The sequence below is a fragment of the Porites lutea genome, chromosome 4 (genome assembly GCF_958299795.1).
Source record: "Porites lutea chromosome 4, jaPorLute2.1, whole genome shotgun sequence".
NCBI lineage: Eukaryota > Metazoa > Cnidaria > Anthozoa > Scleractinia > Poritidae > Porites > Porites lutea.
The window spans coordinates 7,529,073-7,555,506 of NC_133204.1; the positions used below are offsets into that span (position 1 = coordinate 7,529,073).

A 26,434-nucleotide genomic window follows, 5' to 3' on the forward strand; every position below is an offset into this window, starting at 1 on the left:
ACACCCTGTAGTACGAGAACCAAGTCCTGTTTGGCCAGTCAGCTTCTTGATGAATTCAGGCTGGTTGATGAGGAAGTGATCTATGGATATGTTAGCAACCTTTGCACAAAGTCCTGGAACTTTGATCCTATTCCATTGTTTGTATTTCAACGGGGTCAGCATCCTCTAGTACCAATAAGTATAGGTAATAGCATGATTTGTAGCGATATTTGGCATAAATACCACGAGTGATATTTCAAAATTGTTAAACGAAATTTCACGAGCCGTTAGGCGAGTGAAATTTGAGACAATTTTGAAATATCACAAGTGGTATTTATGCCAAATATCACGTATAAATCATGCTATTATTTGTTTATACTACTACCCACAAAAGGTTTGTAATTTTCACATGTAGGTATTTCAAATTAAGCTGAAATACCACTGCTCTAAGCCAATCAAATTGCAGAAATTATTCATGTAGTAGTATAATAACAGGTATAGTTTACTTGTCGCTTCAAGGTGGCCAAGTACCCGATAGATTCAAAGTTGCCGTGATTAAGCCATTGTTAAAAAAGAACGGAGCTGATCACGAGAACTTTTCAAATTTTTCGGCCAGTATCGAATTTGTATTTTCTATCTAAAGTCACCGAGAAATCAGTTGCAGCACAATCATGTGATCATCTTAATGGTAACGAGGGTTTACTTCAAGAATTTCAATCAGCGTAAAAATGTTATCACAGCACTGAAATCGCACTTGTCAGAGTCCATCATGACATTTTGAAAGCTGTTGACGACAACAAATCTGTTATTCTGCCATTGCTTGACTTATCGGCTGCATTTGATACTGTCGATCACACGATTTTGGTATCAAGACTGGCGAAACGTTGCGGCATTAGGGACACTGCTCTTAATTGGTTTCGTTTATATCTTCAGTAACCTAAGAAGTTTGTTTCTGTTAATGGTATTGATTCGTCACTAAAAGATCCTCAATACGGAGTACCGCAAGGATCCGTGTTAGGTCCTTTACTGTATTCACTTTACACAAGTCCATGGGTGATATTGCCAGGAAGCATGGCAAACCATTTTATCTGTATGCAGATGATACACAGCTATATCTCTCGTTTACGTACTGCCCTAACCATACATCCAACGCGAAGGAGACAGTTGAGCTGTGTGTTAAAGATATTGGTGACTGGATGCTGTGTCATTATAAACTTAAGCTGAGTCAAGATAAGACGGAACTTTTAGTTGTTAGTTCAAGATATCGAACACGTCCTCCCCTCAACCACATTCAATTTGGAGATGACGTTATCAGTCCCTGTGAACATGCTAGGAATCTAGGAGTTGGACTTAATCATTATTTCGATTTTAGTGAGCAGGTTTATATGACCTGCAAGATCGCGTTTTCCGCTTTTGCGGTATTGCCAAGATTAGGTGATATTTATGCCATGACACTGCCATTGTTCAAGCTTACATAACCTTACATTTAGATTACTGTAATGCCCTGTACTATGGTCTCCCAAAGTATCTGATTGAAAGACTTCAACTTGTGCAGCAATGACTGACCTACCCAACAGGCATAACAACGTAGATGCCAAAAAACCGCCTAACATCAAGACTAGCGAAACGAGACATAATGTCAACAAAGTAGCAGCCCAATAATTGACCTACCCAACAGGCATAATAATAAAATTGCTAAAAAAGCGCCTAACATTAAGATAAGGGAAGCGAGATATATATAATGTCAACAAAGTAGCAGCCCAATGATTGACCTACCCAACAGGCATAATAACAAAATTGCTAAAAAAACCGCCTAACATCAAGAGTAGCGAAATGAGACATAATGTCAACAAAGTAGCAGCCCTATGATTGACCTACCCAACAGGCATAATAATAAAATTGCAAAAATAACCGCCTACCATTAAGACAAGGGAAGCGACGGATAATGTCTACAAAGTAGCAGCCCAATGATTAACCTGCGATCGAGCGTTTTTCTTTTTTTTTTTACCCAATGATTGACCTACCTAACAGGCATAATAACGAAGAGGCCAAAAAACCGCCTAACATTAAGACAAGCGAAACGAGAGACAATTTCAACAAAGTAGCAGCCCAATGATTGACCTACCCAACAGACATAATAACACAGGGGCACCCAACGGCAATTTTTGGAAAATATCTGTTCGAAAGACAATTTGAGATCTAGAATTTTCGGAACATTTGTCGTAAAATTTATTGCTTGCCTGCCTCTCCTAGGATTTTCCAACATCTAAAAAATGGTATAATTGCTCATTTTTAACGGATTTTTACCTTAAAAAGGTAACCTAGAATTTTTGGGAGCCTTTTTTCTGGCTGAAATTTTCGAAAAGGCAAGTTTTGATCCCTATAATTTTCTGATCACTAGACTTTCAGCTAGGAAATCCGAACAGATGAAAAATTTTTAGGGGATAAAAATATGCCTATATCTACCGTTTAAATACTAAAATACGTTCAACAATGCTATGTTTAAGTGGCTTTGAACTATATTCTCGTTGGGTGCCCCTGATAACAAAACGTTCGAAGTAAGACGAAACGAGAATAATGCTAGCCATATATATAGCAGCCCGATGACTGACCCTTCAACAGGCGTTAAAAACAGAATACTCATCTCATGTTATTCCACTCGATAAAACAATCTCTAAACATTTTGTCAACTGGCTTCTTCCAATTTTGTTCCCTAACGCTATTGTTTCTACTTAAGTCACGCAGTAAAGCCATTGGGTCAAATAAAATACGTTTTAATTACTATCATGACTCTAAATGAGCAAGCATGTTTGATGTTGTTGCTAAATCCATGACTGCGCCAGAACGCAAAAGGTCTGTTGAAATTTGTACGCGAGAGAATATTAAAGCTTGTTTACAGGATAAACTTACTTGGTACAGCTTTTTTAAAAAATGAACTGTCTTTGATGTCTTGCAAACTTCTAAAACCACAATTTGAACGCATACTTCCGTGTTCAAGTCCATACCGATGTAAATATCAGTAATATTAAAGTTTTATTTGAGGAGTTTCTAAGGTGAAACAGAACTCATAAATTATCAAATATACATGCGTTGTATCTTTCAAGATAGCCGAATTAGGCCATAGATTTTTTGAAGCAGCACCACACTAAAATTTGAACCCTTTAACAGCTGCATCATGGTACTAAATGTTTGAATTATACAAACATTGAAATGTTAAGCTTCTAAACACATTTAGCCGTAATAAAAGACGAACAAATTGGGAAGAACCAAGATCTCTCAAAGTGTCCTTGTTTGACCTTTTGCAATTTCATGTTTAGATGCCAAAATCTCATCGTTTTAACCATCAACGCATAGTGAGGTCCATAGTACCTCCAACCTTATTGGCCCATCATCCTGCAACACACATACAAACACGCAAAGCATCCAAAGCCACAAAAATACATACGCATGCACAGACCAATGACACATGAGCTATTTTTTTCAAATTTGTTCAAACCTCGTCTCCAGGGTCTTCTCGTTTTCTAATAGAGACCTTACAAAAGTACGACGGAGACGGCAAAGGGAAAGTCCATAAAGCAAACCAACAACGCTGCACGTGCATCACGTTAATTTTGACATTTCTTTATTTGCAGTCCCTGCATAACTACGACGTGAAATGACGCAATTTTAAGTTTAGTGGGAACGGGAACGGCGAAGCGATATATAAATTCTACCATCTCTTTCAGAACTTGGGCGCGGTCCCTTCTCTTCAGCTCAAAACTAGGTTTCCTTCTTTTAAGCAACTGGGCCCCTTGGAATAATCGCAAAAAAGAGTGCAAGGATGCGAAGTCTACTTTTCAGCGATGTCTTCATGGACGTCGCCGTTGTCGGATCGTAAGGTCTTTAATATAGCAGCCCTAGTTTATCACCACGACAATTTTTCGCGAAACGTTTAATTTTTGCATTACAAGTTGATGCCCTGTGACAAGGATGCGCGGACGTTTTTGAACAGGCTTCAAAAACTTGCAACGCCAAAACACGAATTCCGCTCAGGCTGTTTCGTGTAACAGAAGTGTCGTCAATTTTCCAGGCAAGGACTTTTTTTGAACCCTCTTCCTTCGATTTGTGTGACACTTATTTCACGTGATGTGCTGCAAATCACAAACTCGTCCTATCGCAGGCGGAAAGTATAATTATAATTATATAATTATAATTATAATTTAATTCTTATATTGCGCGCTTTCCATGAAATGATCAAGCGCGCATTACATGATTTCTATCTATAAAAACTTAATAAAGGGTATGTAACTACTAATTCTTTAAAATATACTATGATAAAATTAAAATATTTAACATATGTTAAAATACAAGTAATTGTCGTGATAAAAATTAAAAATTAATAAATTAATAAAAAGCTTCCCTAAAGAGGTACGTTTTCAGATGGCGCTTAAAAATCCCTAGATCTGTAATAGAACGAATCTCACGCGGTAATACATTCCAAAGTGCCGGAGCTGCGACCTGGAATGATCTGTCTCCTAATGTAACCCTACTTCTAAAGTATCTTACAAATCAAAACATTGAGGATTTAATAGTTCGGATAAAATGCATTCACTTTGAATTCAAAATCTCCGAATACGCGATCAAACCAGTCCAACGCCGAATCCGATCAAAATGCTCCAGACTCGTTACAAATCCGGAAAAATCACCTCTAGTGCATAAAACGTAGCCTGAGAATACATAAGGTCAGTTCCTGTTGTAAGACAGCTGAGTAGTTAACAATTTTCATCACCAATTTCAGTTTTCCTAAGGGTGTCGGTTGTTAACCAGCTGTCACAGTAGTTCCATTTACCTAACTCTAGGGCTTAAGCCAGGGAAGGGGAAGGAAATTCGTGGTGTGGGAGCGCCGCCCGGTTCTCCAAATCCTGACCCTATCTCAGTCAAACAATTGTCATTTTCCGACCTCATTTTCCACACCCGATTTCAAGCCTGGCTTCTAAACTCCATGCCCTTTTTCAGATCTGGCGTCGGCAGGAATTATGTCGTCGTTACTTAGATTAGAACGCCAACGAAAAGATATCTAAGATCCATTTCAAATGGACCTTTTTCGATATATTAAAATTCATACTGGATTCCGAGGCTTGGGGGAATAAAACAAAAAAAATGTATTATTCATTGCTGAGCCTAGAGATGATATCTTTTGTTTTATTCCCCCAAGCCTCGCAGCCAAGTATGAATTTTACTATATCGAAAAAGGTCTATTCACATTTTACTCTTTCATTCTTATTCATTAGGATTTGAAGCGATAAATAAATTCATGAACTCCTGTATTCCTCGAAAACTATACCCGAATGCAGACCAAACTAGGCAAAATTTATACCCGTTTTGAGACCAAATTGGCCTTAAACCCCTACCCTTTTGGGGCGTTACATACCTATATGGCAAATATTACGGAGGTTTACTCAGCACCTTGTTTAGACCTAAAAATTACGACACGGTTTTTGAAAAGTGCCTGACGAGTTTCTTACCATTAAACATATAAATGAGTCGCAGTATTACAAATCTAATGATCGTCAAATTCAGTTCTTTTTGAGCTCTACATGTTTTGAAATTGTCAGTGCTCGTCTTAATATTTTCCGATGCAACGAAAACTTCAAGTTTGTAAGGGTAGCAATACAAGTAGTTTACATAGGTTACATTCGTTTGAAGTTAAATGGAAAAAAAAAAAACACCTGTCCATTGAGAACTGAAATCCAATTAAGAGTTAGTGTTCTGCCGGATTTACATAGTTATTGCTTGGCTTGCCGGCGGAAGACCGATTTGTTTAATCACAAGGTGATTACAGGCCAAATTGGACGGCGCGAAGTTCTGTTACCGATTAATCATAACTATGACAAAATATGTAATATTTTAGGCTTTTCTAAATCTAAACATTAGAAATTTTGCTCTCATTGAAAAAAAAAAAGAAGTCATTTAAGCATGCGCGAGATGGTGTGTACTGTCTAGTTAACTATCAGGCATGACGCATACTGTCCTATTACACTGTCCTATTAGTGCTGAAATCAGGACAGCTGATAGCCAATCAGCTTTGAAAATTTTGTTATAGTTGTGATTAACCTGTTTATGACCAAGCTGGGCAATACTTAACACTATGCTGGCTTTTTAGTATCCTGCTATGATTAATTCAGGTTTTTTATAATTGGTCGTCTTTGCAGGAGCCTCTTTCAAAGCCATCCAGTTTAGCTGACTTTTAACAGTATAACAGCAGCATAGCTGTTTACTCCATATTTGACAAAGAATATGAGCAAATTGGAGGGCGTTCCTAAACGAAAGAGGCCATTTTAGGAAACGTGCGGGATAAAACGTTGTTAACAGCAGATGGTTTTGACTAATTGTTTCGGTTCGTATACAATATCGTTCTAGTTGAAGGCTATCATATTCTGTTAGACCAAATCGGAAATATTTAAAGATTAAGAGAAGAACTTCTGTGTTAAATGATTCCCCTATACAAAAAAGCACTTTTTCGGACTATTCGATTCTTTGCATGGTCTTTGTTCAGTGCTTGGCTTTTCTTTTTATTTGAAAATACAGAAAAGGATGACGCACAGGTTAAATTACAGCTGCTTCGTTCTCTCTATGAATCTATCGCATCTAAATACAACATGTCTATTGAAGAGTTCAACAGTTTTAGCAAAGTGGCGTATGAAGCTTTGAGCGAACCAAAACGGCAGTGGAGCTACTACGAAGCAGTTGATTTTACTTTCCAGGCTTTTACGACAATAGGTAAGGTCCAGTGTTAGCCTGCGTGGCTGGCGGGATTGTTATCTCTGGGCTTTTTTCTTGTCGTTACGGGTTAATTATGTGTGAAGGAAAAAGATCATTTATTATAAGTTTCCTTTCTTTCAGCTGATTTCTCTGTCAGTGTCGAGTTTCCTTCTTATCTGCATTGTTTTTCCTGAAAATTGTCGTGAACGTTATTTGAAACGAAAAAGGGAACCATCCTCATCTTTCCTAATTTCTTTTCCCATTCGCCAATTCCCCATTTGTAGAAAGTATCTCCAGTTAATAGCTGAGTGAGGACACTTTTAGGACCACCGGTTTATCAGTTCTTGTAACTTTCAAGTGTTTTTATCAGGGTCTGGACGGGTTGTCGTGAACCCGCACCTTTTTAACGCTTGTCTTGTTGATCTGGTTGATTAGCATTTGCCGCTTGAACGTTGAATCCTGACGATTTCACGAATTCTCGACAGACAGACAAAAATATCGTACATCCCGTCCCGTTGGCAAATCTCGATCCCCTGGTAGCAGTGAAATCCCGTATCCCGTCAGGATATTTTGTGTTTTCTCGAAGCTAGCGCAGTAATTTGGCGAACTCCCGGGTCTCGCAAATACCCTTCCAGACCGACTGATTTTCACAAACGTGAAGAATTATAGGCAATCGCACGTGGTAGTCGTGAAGACGTGACGAAAGAGAATTATGTACAAAAAAAAAAAAAAACGTGATTCACGGGCCAAGTTTTTTGACGTTCTCGTTGCTGTTGCTGTATACCTTGCTTAAGGTCCCTAAAATGTATGTTCAGTTAGTGGCAGTATTGGATGAAACAAGTTCCACTTTAGTTGCTCAGACTTTCAATTTTATGAAAAACCGTATCCGTGTCTCCTCTAGGCTATGGCTACATCACGCCTCAAACACCAACCGGCCAGATAATGTGTATCTTGGTATGTTTCTTGGGGATTCCAATTACAATGCTGGCGTTAAAATCCGTCGGCGAAGTTATCCTTAAACTGGTCAACACAGTTATCACGAAGTTTGAGAAAAACGTTCTGGGAAGGCCAGCCCCAAAGTAAGTACAAACCAAAAGTGCTGTGATCTTATTCCTCCTGATGCTGATGACAATCTTTGTCATCGGTCTTCTACAGATTTCTGTGAAAGTAAATCTCCTCCAAAGAGTGTATTTCGCGTTTGTGACTTGTAGCACCATCGGCTTTGGTGACTATATTCCTTTTCAGATAAGCAGAAGAATAGACCACTTACCTGTGAATGGCTCTAATGATGCATTTAAAGAAAAGAAACAGGGCCCTGATGTGTTCTATGCCCTGTCCTGGGAAATTGAGGTCATTTTTGGTTTGTGCCTTGTGTCAAGTGTATTAAACTCAATAATGGCAGCCATGGAAGAACGAAAATGGCATTATCCTGGGTGTATTCCGCGAAAGACAAGGAAACCCGTGGACATCATGGACCCCGCAATTACCACACAACAGCAAGGCGTCAGTGACTTGGCAAATAAAACGCCGGTTAATGTTGCATGCCAGACAGAAACACGACTTTAATTCAGTCTGTAAAGACCATTTTGATCTCTTGAATAAACTAATTACGAAATAATCTATCATTAGCCATTCCACGGTTGATATTTTAAGCAAATTTTCTCTGTTTGCTGGAGTTATAGAAAATCATCTAACGATAAATGCAGAGTCTGTCTTGTTAAAGTCGAGGCGGTCATGTTGGCGGACTGAGCGTGAAACAAAGGGATGGCGACCATGTTGGAGGAGCAAAAACAGCCCATTAGTTTTCCTTTGTTGAGCCTGTGGGATCAGTTGAAAACTAGTAACTTGTCAGCGGGGAACTTAAGAAAAACGCAACCTCGATGGTTCGACACTTGAATTCGCGATACGCTCATGTGACACTGGTCAGCAGATAACCTATTTTAACAGCTGTCAATTAGCCACAGCATTGATGTGTGACATAAGCCTCAGGCTCCCAATTTTGTTACCCGGTGGTATTACATCGCTTTCCATATTTGCGGAACCTTAGCCTAGACTTTATTTTAGCCATTAGTTTTTCTTATTAATATACTTACGTCACTTACGGTAGCCCACTTAATCGTAAACAAATTGTGATTCCATGAACATATGTAATTTTCCTTTTTTTTACTTTTTAAAGTCCTTGTACATAATATCTTTTTTTTTTTTTTTTTTTAAACATTTTATCGTGTAGCCATTGTTTACGCAGGGCCCCTTTTGTTACCAGCCAATGGCTATATAAAGTTGACTAGACTTGACATGTGGTGCAGACGTTCGGGCGGACGCACGGTCACGTGACAACCAAAATTCTTGGATGGATAAGCAAATTTCTTAGCTATGGGCTCTGCTCGCGCGCTCGCGGTGCTCTGCTATAAGTAAACCAAGATGGCCTTAGGTAACATGAGCCAAAACACTCTATATCCTTGCTGGTAGGTTCAAATGTTATTTGTGAGTAGACCCAATGTCGTGGTGATTTTGATCGGGTGATAATTGAATGATTTCTTTAAAAGCAAGGGAACATCAAAGCTTCACATAAGAGAGAGTAAGAGGCCTTTATATTCTCTTCTTCAAAGGTATTATTAAATGATTTCCCAAGGAGCGTAATCGAAAAAAATCATCCTTTTAATGTCGTTTTCTCCAAGCTTGTGTGTGATAAACGTCACCGTTGACCTTGGGTCTTTCTCTCAGGAAAGAAAGTAGGGTGCATGTGAGGTAAACTTGCCTAAATGACGACTTTTTTTCCCCTGACTGATGACCCAACCAATAAAAAAAAAAAAAAAACGGTTCCCTTCTAAAAGATGCCTCTTTTCCCTGGTATGCGGCAAGCTTCTCTGATCAGATAATTTGAAGTTGATTAACAGCAACTATCTTTAGATGATTGTTCTACTTTTTTTAAGGGAAGCTCTGGAGAACTTGATATTTTTCTCTGATTTCTACTCGGAGAGTTGACCGGCGTCTAAGACATTATACGCCAAGAAGACTGCGCGCATTTTGGCGCCTTCGATTGAGGTGTGTCACTTGATCATGCGGTAACATAATCACGTGATGGTTCGATCTCCAAGCAACCGCGGAGCATGCTCAGCAAAGTCCGTTTCGGCCCATGGCAGAGGTTTCTTTTTCTCTCTGCTGCCTAATACCAACCACTTTCTTCAGCTGTTAAAAAGCTGTTGAAACGGAACAACTACTGCCTAGAAAGTTCTGAAGCTCGCGCGAGAAGGACTAAAAATATCTGTATAACTGTTCCCTTCATCTATCTTTTTTTTTTAACCGCTGGGATACCGGGATTCGGGAAATTTATAAGACATCGTCATACAGCTGATCATAATTCTGAATTCTATTGTTGATTCACGTTGATATTCCCTGGAAGACCAAGTGATTAACTGGGCCTGGGGCTTAACTGTTTTCGAAACTTTAATTGGGAAATTTAGGATAAATGAAGGGTTGATCCTGTTCAATTTCTCCAAATTTTTATAATACAAGTTATTAGTTTCATTCTTGCGGTAATAATTCAGAGCATATAAACAAGTAATTCACCTCACCTTATTTGTGTTCACTGATTGATGCGGCTGTCATTGACAACAAGACAAAGGCAATAGCACTTTTTTCTTTGCTTCATTTTAAAGGCTTAGAATTAATTTATTTGCTTCATTGCATGTTATCTTTCAATTTCTTTCAAAGTCTTCAAAATGTGTCTTAAAAGGAGCTTTTATTGATTGATTTTTGATTATTGATTTACCGTCACCTGCCTTAACCATATGTCGACATATGCTAGATTACCTGTTTCATTATCAGTTCCATTCTAAACCCGAGATCGTACTGAGAATGAATAATGACTTTCAGAGTGTAAGGAAGAGATATGACTGTCTGGTGGGATTGATAAGAAATTAGAAGAGGAGTTAACATGCTATTAGAACCTTTTACTTCGACTTGCATACTCTCTTATAAACGCCTTCGCATCGAAAAGGGATAAATAAAAGCACAAAAAATACACATGTATGTAAGATAAACTTAAATATTACAGCTAAGGTAATTACAAAATAAATATTGAATAACTTTATGCTCTAATTGTACAGGAGATAGGCTCCAATCTGTTTTATAGTTCTCGGAAAGAGGCTTAAGAGATAAAAGTCATGGCGAGCATTAGGTTTAACATACGTCGAATGGCATAAACGTCGTAAATGACTGAATAACTAGTCAATGCTCCAGGTGAAATAAAAAGTTGAAAGCAAACATCAGACTGAGTGTGAAACATCCCGCAGCCAAGCGTTGATAGCATGATAGCTTTCGCAATTAATTGCGCATTTTCAATTGTACTGACTGTTGGCTATTGAGGAGTAATTTTATCCCGAAGTTCAAGGAATTAGAAAGCGAAAACTGTATTTTCATACTGACTGATTTTTGTAATTGTTCATAAAGCATGGTTCGCCATGTTCATGCACTTTTCAACCACTGCTGTCATGAAATATTCTCAATTTTATTTGTAATTTTGTAGATGGCGAGATGATTCCTTCTTTATCCGACTATAGACCATGCTAATTGGTGGGCTAAAATTAACAAAGGCGATTATTCATATTTCCTACTTCAACAAAATGTTATGGAAACAGTGTGAGAATCAATTCAAATTGTGTTTGGCATAACAGGAAATTTATCTGCTATGACAGCATGTTAAAGCCGAGATAATTGACCTGTCATCAGTACGCCTTGCAGATTATTAAATTCTCGTAAGGTAATCAATCGTATTCTTTCTCCTCACTTTGACCACTTCACCCCTACTTTGCCAAGGAGCGCTGGTCATCAAACAGAATTTAATTATCAGAAAGCAACTACGTCGGCATAGAGCAGATGTTAGTTTCTGGTGAGTATAAGCAAGCGATTATGAAAAATTTGTATTGAAACTTGAGTTTGTTGGGCCATAAGTTAGAGTGACAATTACTCGGTCTGTTTGACTTTGACAAAAAAACAAATATTAATTTTAACAAAACGTTTTGAACTGCGGTAAAACCTTTCAAATAAACAGCTAGGGCACTTCAAAGATTCATCTATTTACAATTATAAAGCTTTTAAATTTCCACAAGGCAGACATGGTTATAGAGATTATTGCTGAGTTCATAACAGTCATAAAGTAACAAGAATTTTCAGCCGATCGACGATTGTTTTAAAATACAGTAATTTTCCTTCCAGCTCTCATCGTCTCCTGAAGATTCAGAAGGGGTGATGTCCGTATGGATCCGTTGGTCAAAACAACATTTTTTCGGTTTCTAAGCCTTGTTTTATGGGCCTCTCTGAGCGCTTGGCTGTTCGTAATGGTCGAATACACAGAGGAAAACGATGTTAAAGAAAAATACCAGTTGTTGCGCTCTTTGTATGAGAAAATGGCATCTAAATGCAACATAACTATCGAGGAGTTCAATAACTTTTCCAATGTGGCGTACGAAGCTCTAAGCGAACCAAAGAGGAAGTGGACCTTCGATTTTGCGGTACGCTTCGTATTTCAAGCCATGACTACTATAGGTAAGGCAAGGTAGGGTTAGTTTATTAGCTTGGCATGTAAGCCAAGAAGAGTTTGTTGACCGTTCTTCAACTAACCTCATAGGGCATAAAGTACTGGTCAAATTTATTCCTTTTAAATGGAAGGCCTGTAAGTACAGTTTTGGAATGAGCGACAAAAAAAGCTGATTTTATCTTCCAATTTATTTTGCAACGCTAACCATCACTCGTGAGCTGAAGACAGACCATCATCGGTAAACTGGTACCCAGATCTCTCGCGGACAAGGGATCTGGGTACGAGCGCTCATATCATCATTTAGTTTTCAGCCAACATGGGTCGGGCTGTTGGAAGGCCTTCTAACTCTAATTCTGAGTTAGTTGCAAACAGAGCATATGAGTTACCATCAGATGGTAACTTTAATTCTGAATTGACGCTAATTGTGTTTCAAACAGCTCGAACCAGAAATAAAAAGAAAGCGTATTTAACCGCGGGGGGTTATTAAGTTTTCCGCGTCCCTCAAATGAGGGTGGTGCTATATCGGAAGCGGTGCTTATTCCACCAAATACAGTAGGGCCTGCTTTTACACCTTTTCTGACATGTAGTATCTACCTTGAGTTATGAATAGAATGAAATTGAATTGTAGACGTATGTTCTCTGGCCTAATGTTTCAGGTTTTAAGACACTAACGCCGGCAAAAAGTATTACTGAAGACTTAGCCACTCAAGAAAGAAATGCAAATAGCCCCTTACCCCGACACGAGCTGTTTTTTTGCCCTTGCTAACACAATGCTGTCAAATTCAGTTTTATTCTCTATCTCTTTCTTGATAGGTTATGGATACATCACCCCTCAAACAACCAAGGGACAGATGCTATGTGTCTTCGTATCTTTCATAAGTATTCCAATCACACTGCTGGCACTGAAATCTGTCGGCGAACTTATTGCCAAGTTGGTTAGTAAAGTTGTTGAGAAGTTCGAAAGAAAACTCCTTAAAAGATTGGAGCCAACACGAAAGCAAACTAAAAGTGCCGTGATATTGTTTTCGTTTATGGTTGCTTTAATCATAACAAGCAGCGTTTTAACAATGTTCTTGAAAGATTGGAGACTTCTTGAGGGTGTATATTTCTGGTTCGTTACTTTTTCTACGATTGGTTTCGGCGACTACGTTCTTGCTAAATCCCAGCGAATCACACAATTACCAATTAATAACTCAGTAGTATTTAATGAAGATGAGGATGAAAAAGTTCGCTCAGCAGGAAAGGTGACTTCAGCAGCCTTTATCGGCATACTGTTTACATTTTACTATATCTTAGGTTTATGCATTGTATCAAGTGTATTAAATTCAATAATGGCGGCTATTGAAGAACGAAAATGTCGCCCTCGATGTCCCGGATGTGTTTCTCGAAAAACAAGTGACCAGGAAGACAACGAACAAAATGGTTATTCGGAACAGTATGTCGCGGCTGACATAACAGCTTTGAACATGCTTAATTATGGATTTCAGAGGGCAAATACACCATCAGTTTCTTTGAAGGATTTGGAGTAAGGTACGATTTAACAAGTCACGCTTTAGAGGAACCCCATGACTTCATGTGAAAGAACATAATGTCAGTTGGACAGCACATAAGGCTTTTTTCAGCTCGGAACGTGAAACTAACTTTCCTATATAATCTGATAAGCGCATATCAATATACTCTGTTTTCAGAGAGAAAAGTTCATTTTGACTCTAACTGATGAGAAATGAATGGAAGACTTTGAATATGTGGTTAGTAAAGCAATTGTCACTGGAAACCGCTCACCCCCCCCCCCCCCTAAAGTTTCCAGTGACAAGTGCATAAGCAGACACCGACTGTGTCGCTTAGCTTGATTTTTTCCGTAATGGTGTAAAAATTTTCGCCTGTTATTAACTGCGAAGTATGCTTTCTCGTATTCATGTCATTTATTACGCAGATGTGAAAACCCCCCGGAAAACCATCGGCAAATATATAGTCAATGAAAATATTCTATATAAGGGTATCCATCGTCATTTCTGTGAGGATGGAAAATTGTGCAATGATGTAACTCGAGTACATAAGTCTAGTCATTGTCGCGCGTAAGTCAGTCATACGCTCACTGCTATCACGGTCAAGCTCATCTTAGTTTTGTTCTACCAAACTCTATTTGTTTATCATGACTCAACCAACTCGGCGTTCCATGCGCTTCTATACAAATCCACCAAAAAAGATCCCGAATTTTTCTATCCTGACCTTCAACGTCCGTTAAACGACTGGCACTTCCTGGCCGAGGACCCAGAGAACAGTTCCACGTTCGCGGACGCGACATAGAGGAGTTCACGCTCATGGTTGCATCATGGGTAATCACGGCAAGATGGCGGGAAATTAGATAGAAGATTTGTATTAGAATTCAAAGCCCACTATTTCTTCCTGAATTCATATATTTGATGCTTTCTCTTCGAAAAGAGTAACTTACTAGTTCAAAGAAACAATACACTAAATCTGGAGTGCAAAGAAGTCCGTGATCAGTTTTTAAAAAACCTTGGTTTTCCCATACATTTTCTGTATTTCGACAGTATCAAAATTACAGAAAATGTATGAAAAATTGAGACTTTGAATGAATTGAGGCAAACTGTGCTCGTGAAAATTTTCTATTTCTCTTCACCACCGGACAACCAGAAAGTCAGGTCGACTACATGTAATTTCCCTTGACCAGTCGTCGCTGTCCTTTTGTCTTTACATCCACGACCCGACCTCCGGTAGACGGGTCGACTTAAACGTTATAACCCTATTCGTGACTGAAACTTCCTTTCAGTTTAAAGAATGATATTCAGAATCGTTACAGCAAAGACTTTGTACACAAAACAAAACAAAAAGAATCGAAAAAATTATATTTCCGTACGGCAATAAAATTTTACAATATAGTCTTGCCTTAACTTGAAAGGGTTGAGCATGAAGGTGGTTCCTTCGTAAGCAAAGAGTCCTAAAACTTCTTGAAGAAAGACTTCTATCCAAAAATATGAAATAGCTCAAAATTGTCCTTTTTTTCCTCACTCTCCCTCCCCTTTCCCAAGGTTATCGCATTACATCGTGTTAAGAGAGTTTCCGCTGATCATTGGAATTATAGATCGAATAAAGATTAATTACAGTAAGCAGCTATTTCCATTAAGCGAATCAGAGCTGTCCCACACTTTCTACAAATTCCACGTTTCGACATATTTTACGTCTGTTTCGTTTGTTTCGCGGCGATCAGTCAGGTATGGATAAATCTTCATTGGCAACATGTCTTGTATACAGTGATGTTGTGAAAGGGTCCCTCGTGGCCAAGGAAATATCCGGAAGAGGACCAAGAAGAAGCCGTGAAAAGGGCAATCAAGGAGTCGGAGGTTTTCGTTTCATAAATATTTTACATTTTTTCGTTTTGTTTTTAAATTCGCTTCACTTTTTATTTTTTTGTTAAACTTTTTTTTTACCCACGACATTTGCCCACACCCACGACCCACATCCACGACCTCTACCCACTACCCACGACATTTAGCTACACTCGGAAAACGGTGAACACTTGAAATATCTCAGGAATGTTTATTGTGTTATGACCAATAAACAGCAAAGATCAGGACATAAAACTAGCCACAAAACAACAAACTAGGGGCCTGTTTACATGGAGGACACCGGGTAGGTGAGGTAACCCGCTTAGGTGGGGTAAAGAAAATAACCCTCCTTTATATGCAATCTTACAACCCCGACATCCCAGGTCGATTTTCAAGTTATGTGTTTACAAGTTGGCGGAAGCCGTAAGATATCTGAAGTTGAAGTGAGAGTTTGTAATTATTGGCAGAGGCTGTTTAGTTTTACTAAAGTTCAAGTCAAGTTTGTGCTGGCGGATGCTGTGTTTTAAAGCCCTGTAAACACTATGTTCCTTTGAGATTAAGCTTCCTTGTGTTAATCTGACATCCCTGCGTGCTGATAGTCAGTGAATAATTATCCTCAAAACATTTGAACTAGTAACATTGAGTTTTAGCCAATTCCATGCTCAACGTAATTGACCTAGGTCTAAACGTTTAGACCCAAGTCAAATTTAGAAGGATTTGTATGAAGTCATCAGAGCATAACTGGGCTAATATCTCAGAGACAATTTGCCCCGAAATGCTAGTTTTTGGCAAGTAGGCCTCTTGGATCTTGCTCTCTTCAGAATATCCTGACAAATCCCATAATCTCACAAAAGTAACACCTTACCCTTACCGTATTTCATTTCTTACTATTCCTCCGCATTTACAATTAATCAGTTCCACAACCACGACGCCGAAGTGTACGCTCCATAGCGTCTTGTTTAGTTCAACTACCGGGTTCGTCATAGACTCCATGGGCGGTGCGCGCACATCTGAAAGCATCAGAATGCGCGCGAATAATTTTAATTTCTTCCACGTGAAGCTTTGCTTGTTTTCTATCAATAAATCAATCAATAAACTTTATTTATCCGACGGTAATAATTAAAACTGGGCCGTGCCAAAAAAAAGAAGAAATACAAAACTGCTATTATTATCGTTGTAACGTAACTATTTTTTTACATACTAAAATATTACAAGTAATTAAAAATTACTGAGTATTTACATCACAAATTATAATTATATTCTTCGTCTGCGCTGTTCATTTTCTTCGTCAGTCAGCTGCTCGTCAGATCTGTTCTACTCGGTAAGTTCAGGAACTCAATCCTTTTTGGAGTAAATGCAATGTTTTTTGAAAATTTCGTAGGTTTAATACAACTACCTGTTACATTTCTTAACGTGCCAGTTTCACATTTATTAGAATTCATTCTTGGATCCAAGGCTGAGCGATATAAAGCAAAAAAAAGAACACATAGAGATCGATTCTGAGGGAAGAATATTTCATGTCTTTTTTTATTATTCCCTTTAGCCTCTGAGCTAAGTATCTTCAAAGAGACACCCTGAACGAACCTCAATTCCCATGACCAATGTTCGAACGCATTTATTACTTCTTGTTAATAACTACATGACTGCGACCAGTCTCTCTATTTCAGCTGCACTACGCAGTACAACATGAATCGAAAAACCCATTTGATTTATTTTGGCTGTTTCCGCCGAGCACCGCAGAAATAACAATACGTTATACTACAACTTCTATTGCATTCGAATATGTGGTAGATAAACTAGAACAGAGCTGAGCGACATTTTACAAAGAATACTGTCAGAAAGGAGGCCAGAAAAAACCTGCCGGAAAAAAAACACTAGTAGGGAAAAAACTCGGCAGGAAATCTGGGTAGTATCCACGGCTAATGCTCTGAAAAGCCCACCCTAAGAAGGCTACACGACTGGAAGGTTACTGCTCTTTATTACTAAGCATGTATTCCAACAAAGCACGGTAAATAGATGTAATTAGTTATCTGTAATGAGACCAAAGACAATTTCTCTTGGGAGCCTGAGAAAATGAACTTCAAATTTCACAGGAATTGAAAAAACACAGATAATATCATCATGAGTAAGATTTCATTTTGTGAAATTTGAGGCTTTTTAAAATCTGTTTTTTCGGGCTCCAATAAGGTCTATTTCTTCGGAGCTATTTCATGCAACTTATTACATTTATAGCTCTTGAAAAGTGTGAAAAAGAATGCAATTTGCTTGAAATTATTCTGATATATTAGGGCTCCTGTCCATTGAAAATCATAATTACTCAATTTCTTAATGGATTTCATCGTAAGTTTATTTGCAATTTAATGTCATGACTCGGGCTCATCAAAAATTGTTTTAAAAAGTGAACACCTTTGGGAAAGTTTTTATAGATGGATTTTACTGCTTGAGTTAAAGTAAAAAGAAATCAAAACCCAATCCAGTGAAATGATGTACAAAAAATGATTTTGCACATTAGCTCTTGGTCTGTGCTGTTCTTCAAGCATTAACAGTGCGTACTCTGGTACATTGTTTGTCTCACACCAGGGTACTAAGGACATTGGTAATCCTCAGTCTGGGTAATCCTGGTCACATTCTTAGTCAAGTATCACGACATTTTTCTTCATGAATGCATACATCTGCAATTCAGCCTGGCAGTTTACGTTAAACCCCTTCATGTGTGAAATTCTGAGTACTGTGATGCTTCATACTTTCAGAGCGCACTCATATTTCTTAAATATGGCTGCCTGAAAAAAATACGTGAAAATACATAACAAATTCAATCACATGCTGTACAAAACATAATTATGTATTCCAGAAATGAAGCGGTAAAATTCTTGAAATTCGTTGAGCTGGACCAGAAAAGACATATTTGTTTAATTATTGTTTGTTTTTCATCGACTGAACCAAATTGGTATTAAATATATGCATGATTTAATTATTGGAGATTTTAAAATCATAAATGACATTAGACACTAGGTTGCATACTTTTTCCAGGAGTAGAATTAGTAAAATAAGATCTCAAAATAACGCTTTTTAACTGAAAAGAATAACAGGTAACTGCTTGTGATGCTTGTGACAAGCTTTTTGATTTTTATGACGCACAGCCTCCAAAAAAGACAAAAACAAAAACAAAAACAAATGCGATAAGCATAAAAGTGAAACATCATAGAATTTGAGATTTATAACATTTTCAAAATTCCTTGCCCTATATTTACCATCCTCTAGATGTTTGTTTTTTTAACAAAACTTACAAGAAAAGCATTTGTTTACCGTCCAATTGATCTCATCATGAGTTGCATCGTACATGTGAAACCTGAACTTACAAGTGAAAAGACCGTGTCCACAAAGTATGCACTGATGGCAAGGCAGAGGGAACTTCACTGATTGTTGGTCTGGAGTTTTTTTGCCGTGAAACTTAAGGTAACAAAACCTTTTGGTATTAATTTCTCCATTGATTTTAGTTGCCGGAGATTGGGGGGGGGGGGGGGGGGGAGGGGAGGGTCCTCTGGATTTTAAGTGACAGGGATTTTTGTTATATCAGTTTATGCTTTTTGTTTAAAGCCCTAGAGATTTTTATGGGTTTTGAATTTTGCTCCCATGCGATCATCCCCTTCACCTGAAATCCGGAGTAGTTATCTAGGTAAAGTAGCATTAAACAGCAATACACAGTTATGTTTGTTTGCTTTACTTTGGGGATGCGCATAATATGTCATGCCTTGTATACGTTTGGTGTCAGTAACCCTAACTTCTCCACTCTTTAACTCACCAGCTAGTAAAGAACTTTGGAGCTTAAAGGAGGACAAGATTTTGACGATCTGAGTAAAGAACAGGAGGAGCCTTAATTTTCACCTTAAGGACGAGGAGTTAACAGTTGTTCTTGAAAAGGATAAACTTAGGGCCTGTTTACATGGAGGTGGGGGACCCCAGGTAGGTGAGGTAACCCGCTTAGGTGGGGTAACCCGCCTGTCCATATAATCTCTCATTTTAATTTGATCACGTTTACATGATAGGTGGGATGACCCGCCACATGTAACCTCACCTATCTAGGGTCCCCCACCTCCATGTAAACAGGCCCTAACTCATTGAATAATTTAAAGAATAATTCAATATGAGTAAGTTTATCCTTTTCGAGAACAATTCACAACTATTGTGAAAAGATCGCTCGCTTTGAGCATCGACACTTGGGAAATTAGTGCATGTGCCGGATTCCCTTTGGACGAGGCTCATTTCGAGCATGGCCTTTTGGGAAATAAGTGCACTGGGTGGACCCATGGGACGACGCCTTTTTGTGCATCGACACGTGGGATTAGTGCCGATTCCCACGGGGCGTGGCTCGTTTTGAGCTTCGACACTTGGGAAGTAGGTACATGGCCTGGATTCCCTTGGGACGAAGCTTGTTTTGAGCATCGAAACTTCCTTTTTAGGCTTCAGCTGCAGTTTACTTCACGATTTTTGACGTTCATTCAACCCAACTAGATGGTAAGAAACCCTCACATACATCACTAGACCACTGAATAGGGTGCATGATAATTGTAAACGATGATCTTAAAAAATCGTACCCAACGCTCAGTGAATTTCCCATCATATGATACATAAAAATATACATGACGTATTTAATGGCAAATTACCCTTTCTCCCGTGGCCCCAGATGATAGCAGGTGCCTGAGGCGTCTGATTGGGCCACCCCTATATATCTGATATCCTGATGTTCACTTATGTAGCGTTCCCACACTGCCCGCCTCAAATAGCTACTGGTAATTCTAGGTGGTGTGAATGCTTTATGTATCTCATTGCAGTTAATAAAGTCGTCGCGGTTGTTGACGTTATAAAGATATCCCTTGTACAAACTTCGTACAACACTTTTCTCAGGCTGACACCTTTTTCATTTAATGTTCGAGAACAAAGTACGTCGTTTACTTGCTCTGGTGTCTTCGTTCGTGAAGTGATCAGTTCCATTATCTTTTTTTCTTTGGCTCTTTACTAAGATTTTCCCCTACTTAATAGAAACGAACATGACTTTGTTTTGCTCTGTGTTGTTTCATTGCAATCGGGAAAAATTTAATAGAAAATGAATTTTTTGATAGCTCGAGTGTCACGATGAAAAAAACCAAGGCTGTCAATCTGACAGTCTCCTCCGTCTTGCATTCACTGTATACAAGCGATCATTTCATTCATAGCTTCAGGTTTCATAATTATCGCAACTCATGATGAAAGGCGTATGGCATTGCTGGATTTTCGCGTTTTGAAAAATAATAATACACCCAATTAATGTACGTTACCCTTTACTTGTGTTGAAACTAAGTCCAGTTAAGGCTGGTTTTCACTAGCGTTGAAGTCTGAGTCGTAATCAGAAGCGCAGAACCTTACGATCTGGTGAAAACAGCGTGCTGATTCCGAGTGTAGCTACATGTCGTGGGTCGTGGGTCGTTTGTAGAGGTCGTGGGTCGTGGGTGTGGATAAATTTCGTGGGCAAAACAAGTTTAACAAAAAAATTATAAAGTAAAGTAATTGAAAAAAAAAAATAGAAAAAAGTTGTAAAATATTTATGAAACTAAAATCTCCGACTCCTTGATTGCGCTTTTCACGGCTTCTTCGCTGTGACAATAAACTCCTTGTGGCCAAACTCTTGTGGTGAGGTTTGTGGTTGGTAATCAATTAAGAGACGTTATCATTCATTCAAAATATTTCCCCAATTCTAAAAGCACACGCATAATTCACCATAACCAGCTACTGATGACCAATTTTGGAAGAATTTTACGATTAATGAACCGATGACGTCAAAAGTGCAGCTTCCTTACGGGATAATGCACCGTTAACCGAGAGGACCTGGGGTCGAGGTTGAGTTGTTTTGCAGTGTGAACTTGAAAAAAGGCGGACATTTCACTCGTTTCAAGAGTAAGAACTAGGCGAAAAAATAGCTTAAAACATGGCACGAACAGCAAGAAGACAACTCGAAGGGCGACATCGCCTATTTGGAGAATATTTACGGAGCTGAACAACCCAAAACTTGCACTATCGAAGATGAACTTAACATCGATGGATCGATGGAGGATGCATGATTCAGCCTTGTTTTCAAACTAGGAATTATTTTGAATGAATAATAAAACAATTATTGAATTCGGCTTTCGTACCATATGAAGAATTGTGAAGATCTCGGAGGGTGTTATCCGTCGAGGCCGTAACACCCTCCTCGATCTCCATAATTCTTCATAAGATACTCAGCCTCATTCAGTAATCGTTAAATATTTTTGCCTAACTAGGTTCATATATCTTATATTATGAAATCTCAATATATGCGAAACCTAACTCCTAGGTGTGAATTTTTAACCGATAACAATTAGAGATTGTTAATACTTATTGCCCCCATCATTTGACGTGAGGCAAGAAGTTCGTAATAATGGTGTTTAAATCATTAATTTATCGAAATTAACCCCTGAAAAAGGCTATGAAGCAAGTTTGTGTATGTGCATCGTAGCAATCAATACTTTTATTGGATCAATTTAGGTTTTTGGGAAGCTGCTCACCTACCCCTCCCCTAACCCAACATTTTTCCCTAAGTGAGAAATAAGTGTCAATGTTCACTTAAGGGAGGGGTAGGTGGGAAGTTTCCCAGAAACCTAAATTGATCACTTTTCCTTTACCTCATCGGTAATTTAATTTCAAGAAAGTTGTCAGTGGAGAACTTAGACAAGACAAGACAAGACAAGACAAGACATTATTATCATAATATTACAAGTACAATTTTTTTGGCACGCAGTTAGCAAGAAAACGCTAGTCAAGGCGTGCCAAATCAATTCTATTACAATTCAGATATTACATATAATAAGTTAAAAGCAAAGAAAAAGAAAAGAAGAAATATGTGTAATAAATTCAAAAGCAAGAAAGACAAATCTGTTTAGTGCAACCTGTGAAAGAAGCTAAGGTTTAGGATTTCGCGATTTTATTTCTCGTGTTATCATGGTTGCATCAAGGTAATCATCTTTGTCTCTAAATATTTCGAAGAGCACACTGATTAATTGTCGTTTGAAAACTTAAAAAAATAAGTGAACATGTACAAATGTAAGCGTTTTGTTTGCTCCATGGCCGCTCTCTTTGAGGCTACGCCGATACAAGTGCTAAGACTCGCTATGTCAACAAATTTCGGCACTTAGCATTTAACCATCAAGTGTTTAAATACATTTTAACAAACTTAAATTTTTGTTCACTTTTTTGCGGGAAATTGCTTGTTGAAGTAAGGTGGTTAGCAGATTGTATCAGGGGCGTTGCTTTTGACTCAGTATTTTTAGAAACACTATATTTGGCCAAAGGTTTCTATCGATCATAAAATGACTGATCATAACAGTTTCATAACTTTCTTCAAAGATACTAATTAAAAGCCTGTGTTTATTTTATGAAACTGCTAATTATACTTTTGCTTCATTAGTTTGCATAAGAGTGTGATACATGTGTTATCAAGTAATAAAACTCAACAACAATTCAACAACCGAGGAATTCATGCTGTTTTAGCCTGTGGCAAGAAAACATCATGGATAAGTTGCCTATGTCTCCGCAAATGAAATCTATTTTTATTTCTTTACAAAGTTTGCGTTTTAACTCAAATATTTCGCAAGATCTGGATAGACAAAGCGAAGAAGAGGACCAAACGGATCTTTTTTCTTCCAAGCTGACGGGTAACGAAAACGTCTACTGCACTTCAGCAAAGAAGTCTACTTCACAAATAAAACGAGAAGGCAAAAATTCTCAGTGGGGCAAACTGTGTTTGACCGTTAGACGAAAACAAGACCATGAGGCACGAGGACTGATCACTATCCAATCAAAAGAAACCGTTCGTCCGCAGAAGCGCTCATGGACTGTTCCCAGGCGTATTTTGGTACGGTGTAATACTGTGGATTCATTACCAATCCAGAGAACTGCGAACTGCTTTTCATCGATAAAATGCAAGGAAATATCGGAAGATTGTCAGCCTTGGACAGGAAATCGATCAAATTCTGCCCCTCAATCACCTGCACAATCCCCGGTAATAGATCGGAAAATAAATACCGCCAGCTTTAACAAACGAATCAAGCCAAAGAGTGCATTGGTTGCCAGTGAAATGCTGCCAACGATTGGTCAGGGGCAGCTCATTGATGGGGTCAAAACAAGAAGGCTTGGCATCAATCCTTCAAGCGCTGGTCCCAGGCGAGCCAAAAGCGGTTTTCACAAAGGTGGAAGCGCTTGGGAGAAATTATCAGAGGAGAGATCATTTCTTATAAACAAGTGGCTAGCTTATGGAAACCGCCCAGAAAGGCTAGCCGTTTTGGATGCTAAAACCGCAACATCAATAACAACAAGCAACGTGTCAAAATAAACAAAATGAATGGTTGGTAAAGAGACGGCAATGGTTTGTGATGGCCAGCGAGCTTATTGCAATCCGCCTACCTCCGTTAAAGATCACAGCACGGTGTAGCCGATGACTGAATAAATTCCAGTTTTAGGGCTGTCAGAGTGAACGGAATGAGCCAAGAATACTGATTATTTTTTAAAACTCAGTAAGAGCAATGGCTCGTCTATTTCCATCCTGTTCCAGGCGTTGACATAGCGGTACGGCTCAGTGCGGGGTATGATCAAGAAGCATGGAAGTAAAAGCTTAGAGAGAGAGAGAGTGATTGCTTCCTTTTCTCTATTTCTCTTGCTTCTCCTCACCGTTCTGAACGCCTGGTACGTACAGCCTTGTTATTGAAACTAAAAAACGGGCATAATCCACTGCCGTCTTGACGAAACTGAACTAGAATTTTCCAGCTCGTTTGCTAATTAGTTGCATGATGTCAGATATTAATTAAATTATATTCTGCTCTTTCAAGCCCAACTACCTATCTATTTGGTTGAAGTCTGTAAAGAAATGCATTTCACGCTGACTGAATGCATTTGACCAATGTAAGTTTATGCCATGAGTCAAATTGGATGAAATGTTATTTGAACCTTGAAAATTGTTGGCGAACAGACCCGAAATACAATGAAAGTACTAATAAAGCTACTTTATGAAATGAGGCTTTCAATCTGAGTCCATCCTTTGGCCTTTGTGATGCTACCGGGGGGGACTGGGTTCTCTATAAAACAAGCGATTAAGTCAAAACGCTGTAAATATCTAACGGTATGCCCCATGTAAGGGAATTGACAGTCGTCGCTGGATTCTGGATTCCACGCGTGGATTCCGGATAACAGTTATGAATTCCAGTGTTTGTCAGTGGTACCTGGATTCTGGATTCCAATCGTTAGTCTGATTCCGGAATCCACGAGCTGTCTTCCGGATTCCAAAGCCACGGATTCTGGATTCCGGAAAAAATTTCCAGGATTCCGAAATCTGGATTCCCCTACACAAGGGCGAAATAGGCCATTTCCGAGTTCCCCCGGGCCTCTGTTTCAAAGCGAGGGTAGGTGCTCAGCCTTTGATATGGAAATAATGTTTCATTCTCAAGCAAATAAAACTCATTTTCACAAGAAAGGTTGTGCACCTAGCCTCATTTTGAAAGTGAGGGTTTTTGGAACTCGGAAGTGGCATACTTCGTTCATCCTGCATGAAATGCCATTATTTCCAAGTCTCACCAGTCTCCGTTGTGAAAGAAATATTTGTTTTTATCCACATTAGGAAGGCCATTACGATTATGTTTTCATGGTGAAGATCAGCGTTCTCTTTCCGGCACATTCTCAACTTTTTAAATTGTGCTAGCCTGCGAACCACAGACGTATTTCCGGTCGTCGCCTCTCTTACTCCGAAAAATAAACTAGAAACTAGAGCCGAAAAAAACGGATGCTCTCGCAGGCTATTTATAACAGGGAAAAAGAAAAAAAATGGAAAACACTGTGTTTTGATGCCTGTTCCAGGTGTTCCAATCAGAGTGCATTGATAGTGGAGAGTGGCGCGAAATGTTGGGCGAAAAGATAAAAAATTTTGTTTGCGGCGTATCTCCCCTTTTCGCTTGTAAGTGTGTTGCGTGACGTGGAGAGCTCACGTGGTCTGGGAACTAGTTTCTCTGGGTGACTGAAATGAATTTGCACTTTCATGCACTTTCACAAGTTTCTTCAACTTGATGAACTATTACGTACGTGGTAAATTATTACAAGATGTAGATCCTAGGTCACATTTCCCTGTAAAGAGAAAACAAATAATGAAACGTTTTGGAGGCTAAATTCTTTTACAGATCTGGTATCGAAGCGGAGGTGAGTGATGTTAGCGTAAACAAAAAATCAAAATTTAAGTAATTAAACTTGCCTGTTGAATTTCAAGCATTGGCTTTCTTCAAGATACCTTTTCCTTCGAGTTCATTAGTAAAAAATCTAGAAATCGAGCATTAACCCAGATACCATAGACACTGTCTCCCTTAACACGTACGTTGCTTGCTGTGTGTCCTGTGTGATGTATACAGTCTTCAAGATCTTATTAAAATTTCCTCTTTGTTTGGAAATCAGGCGCACTGGTTTCTGTTTACTTCGAGTACTTATCAAAATGGTGTAATTCGAATTTGGTACCTGTGACAAGACAGGCAGTCTAAACGATTGTGTAGGCAGTTAAGCTTATTACAAAAGTTTGCTGACAGTTGTTTGACATATGTCAGCCACGGTGATGTTAGCGTTACTAGGCCAGTTCTCTCTCCTCCGCAGAGTCTCCCACCGGGTATCCCAATAAAAATAATTATCTGTATCATGCTCCGCAATTTTATCCCCAGCCTCACTAAAACACAAAGGGGCCTCTGTGGAGGAGAGGCCAGTTACAAACCCAACAGTAGGGAGTTTATACAACAACGACGGCAATGGC

General features: G+C 38.8%; 1 protein-coding gene and 1 pseudogene across 1 annotated transcript; both read left to right on the forward strand.

Moving 5' to 3' along the window:
* The first annotated feature begins 6,449 nt into the window (after positions 1 to 6,449).
* On the forward strand, positions 6,450 to 8,286 carry LOC140934108 (two pore potassium channel protein sup-9-like; annotated as a pseudogene).
* Positions 8,287 to 11,539: 3,253 nt separating this feature from the next.
* LOC140935447 (potassium channel subfamily K member 9-like) lies at positions 11,540 to 13,919 on the forward strand. Its single transcript, XM_073384997.1, has 3 exons — positions 11,540 to 11,611; positions 11,938 to 12,267; positions 13,073 to 13,919. The coding sequence occupies exons 2-3, from the start codon at positions 11,979 to 11,981 to the stop codon at positions 13,786 to 13,788; spliced, it is 1,005 nt and encodes a 334-aa protein (XP_073241098.1). The 5' UTR covers positions 11,540 to 11,611; positions 11,938 to 11,978; the 3' UTR covers positions 13,789 to 13,919.
* Positions 13,920 to 26,434: the final 12,515 nt, after the last annotated feature.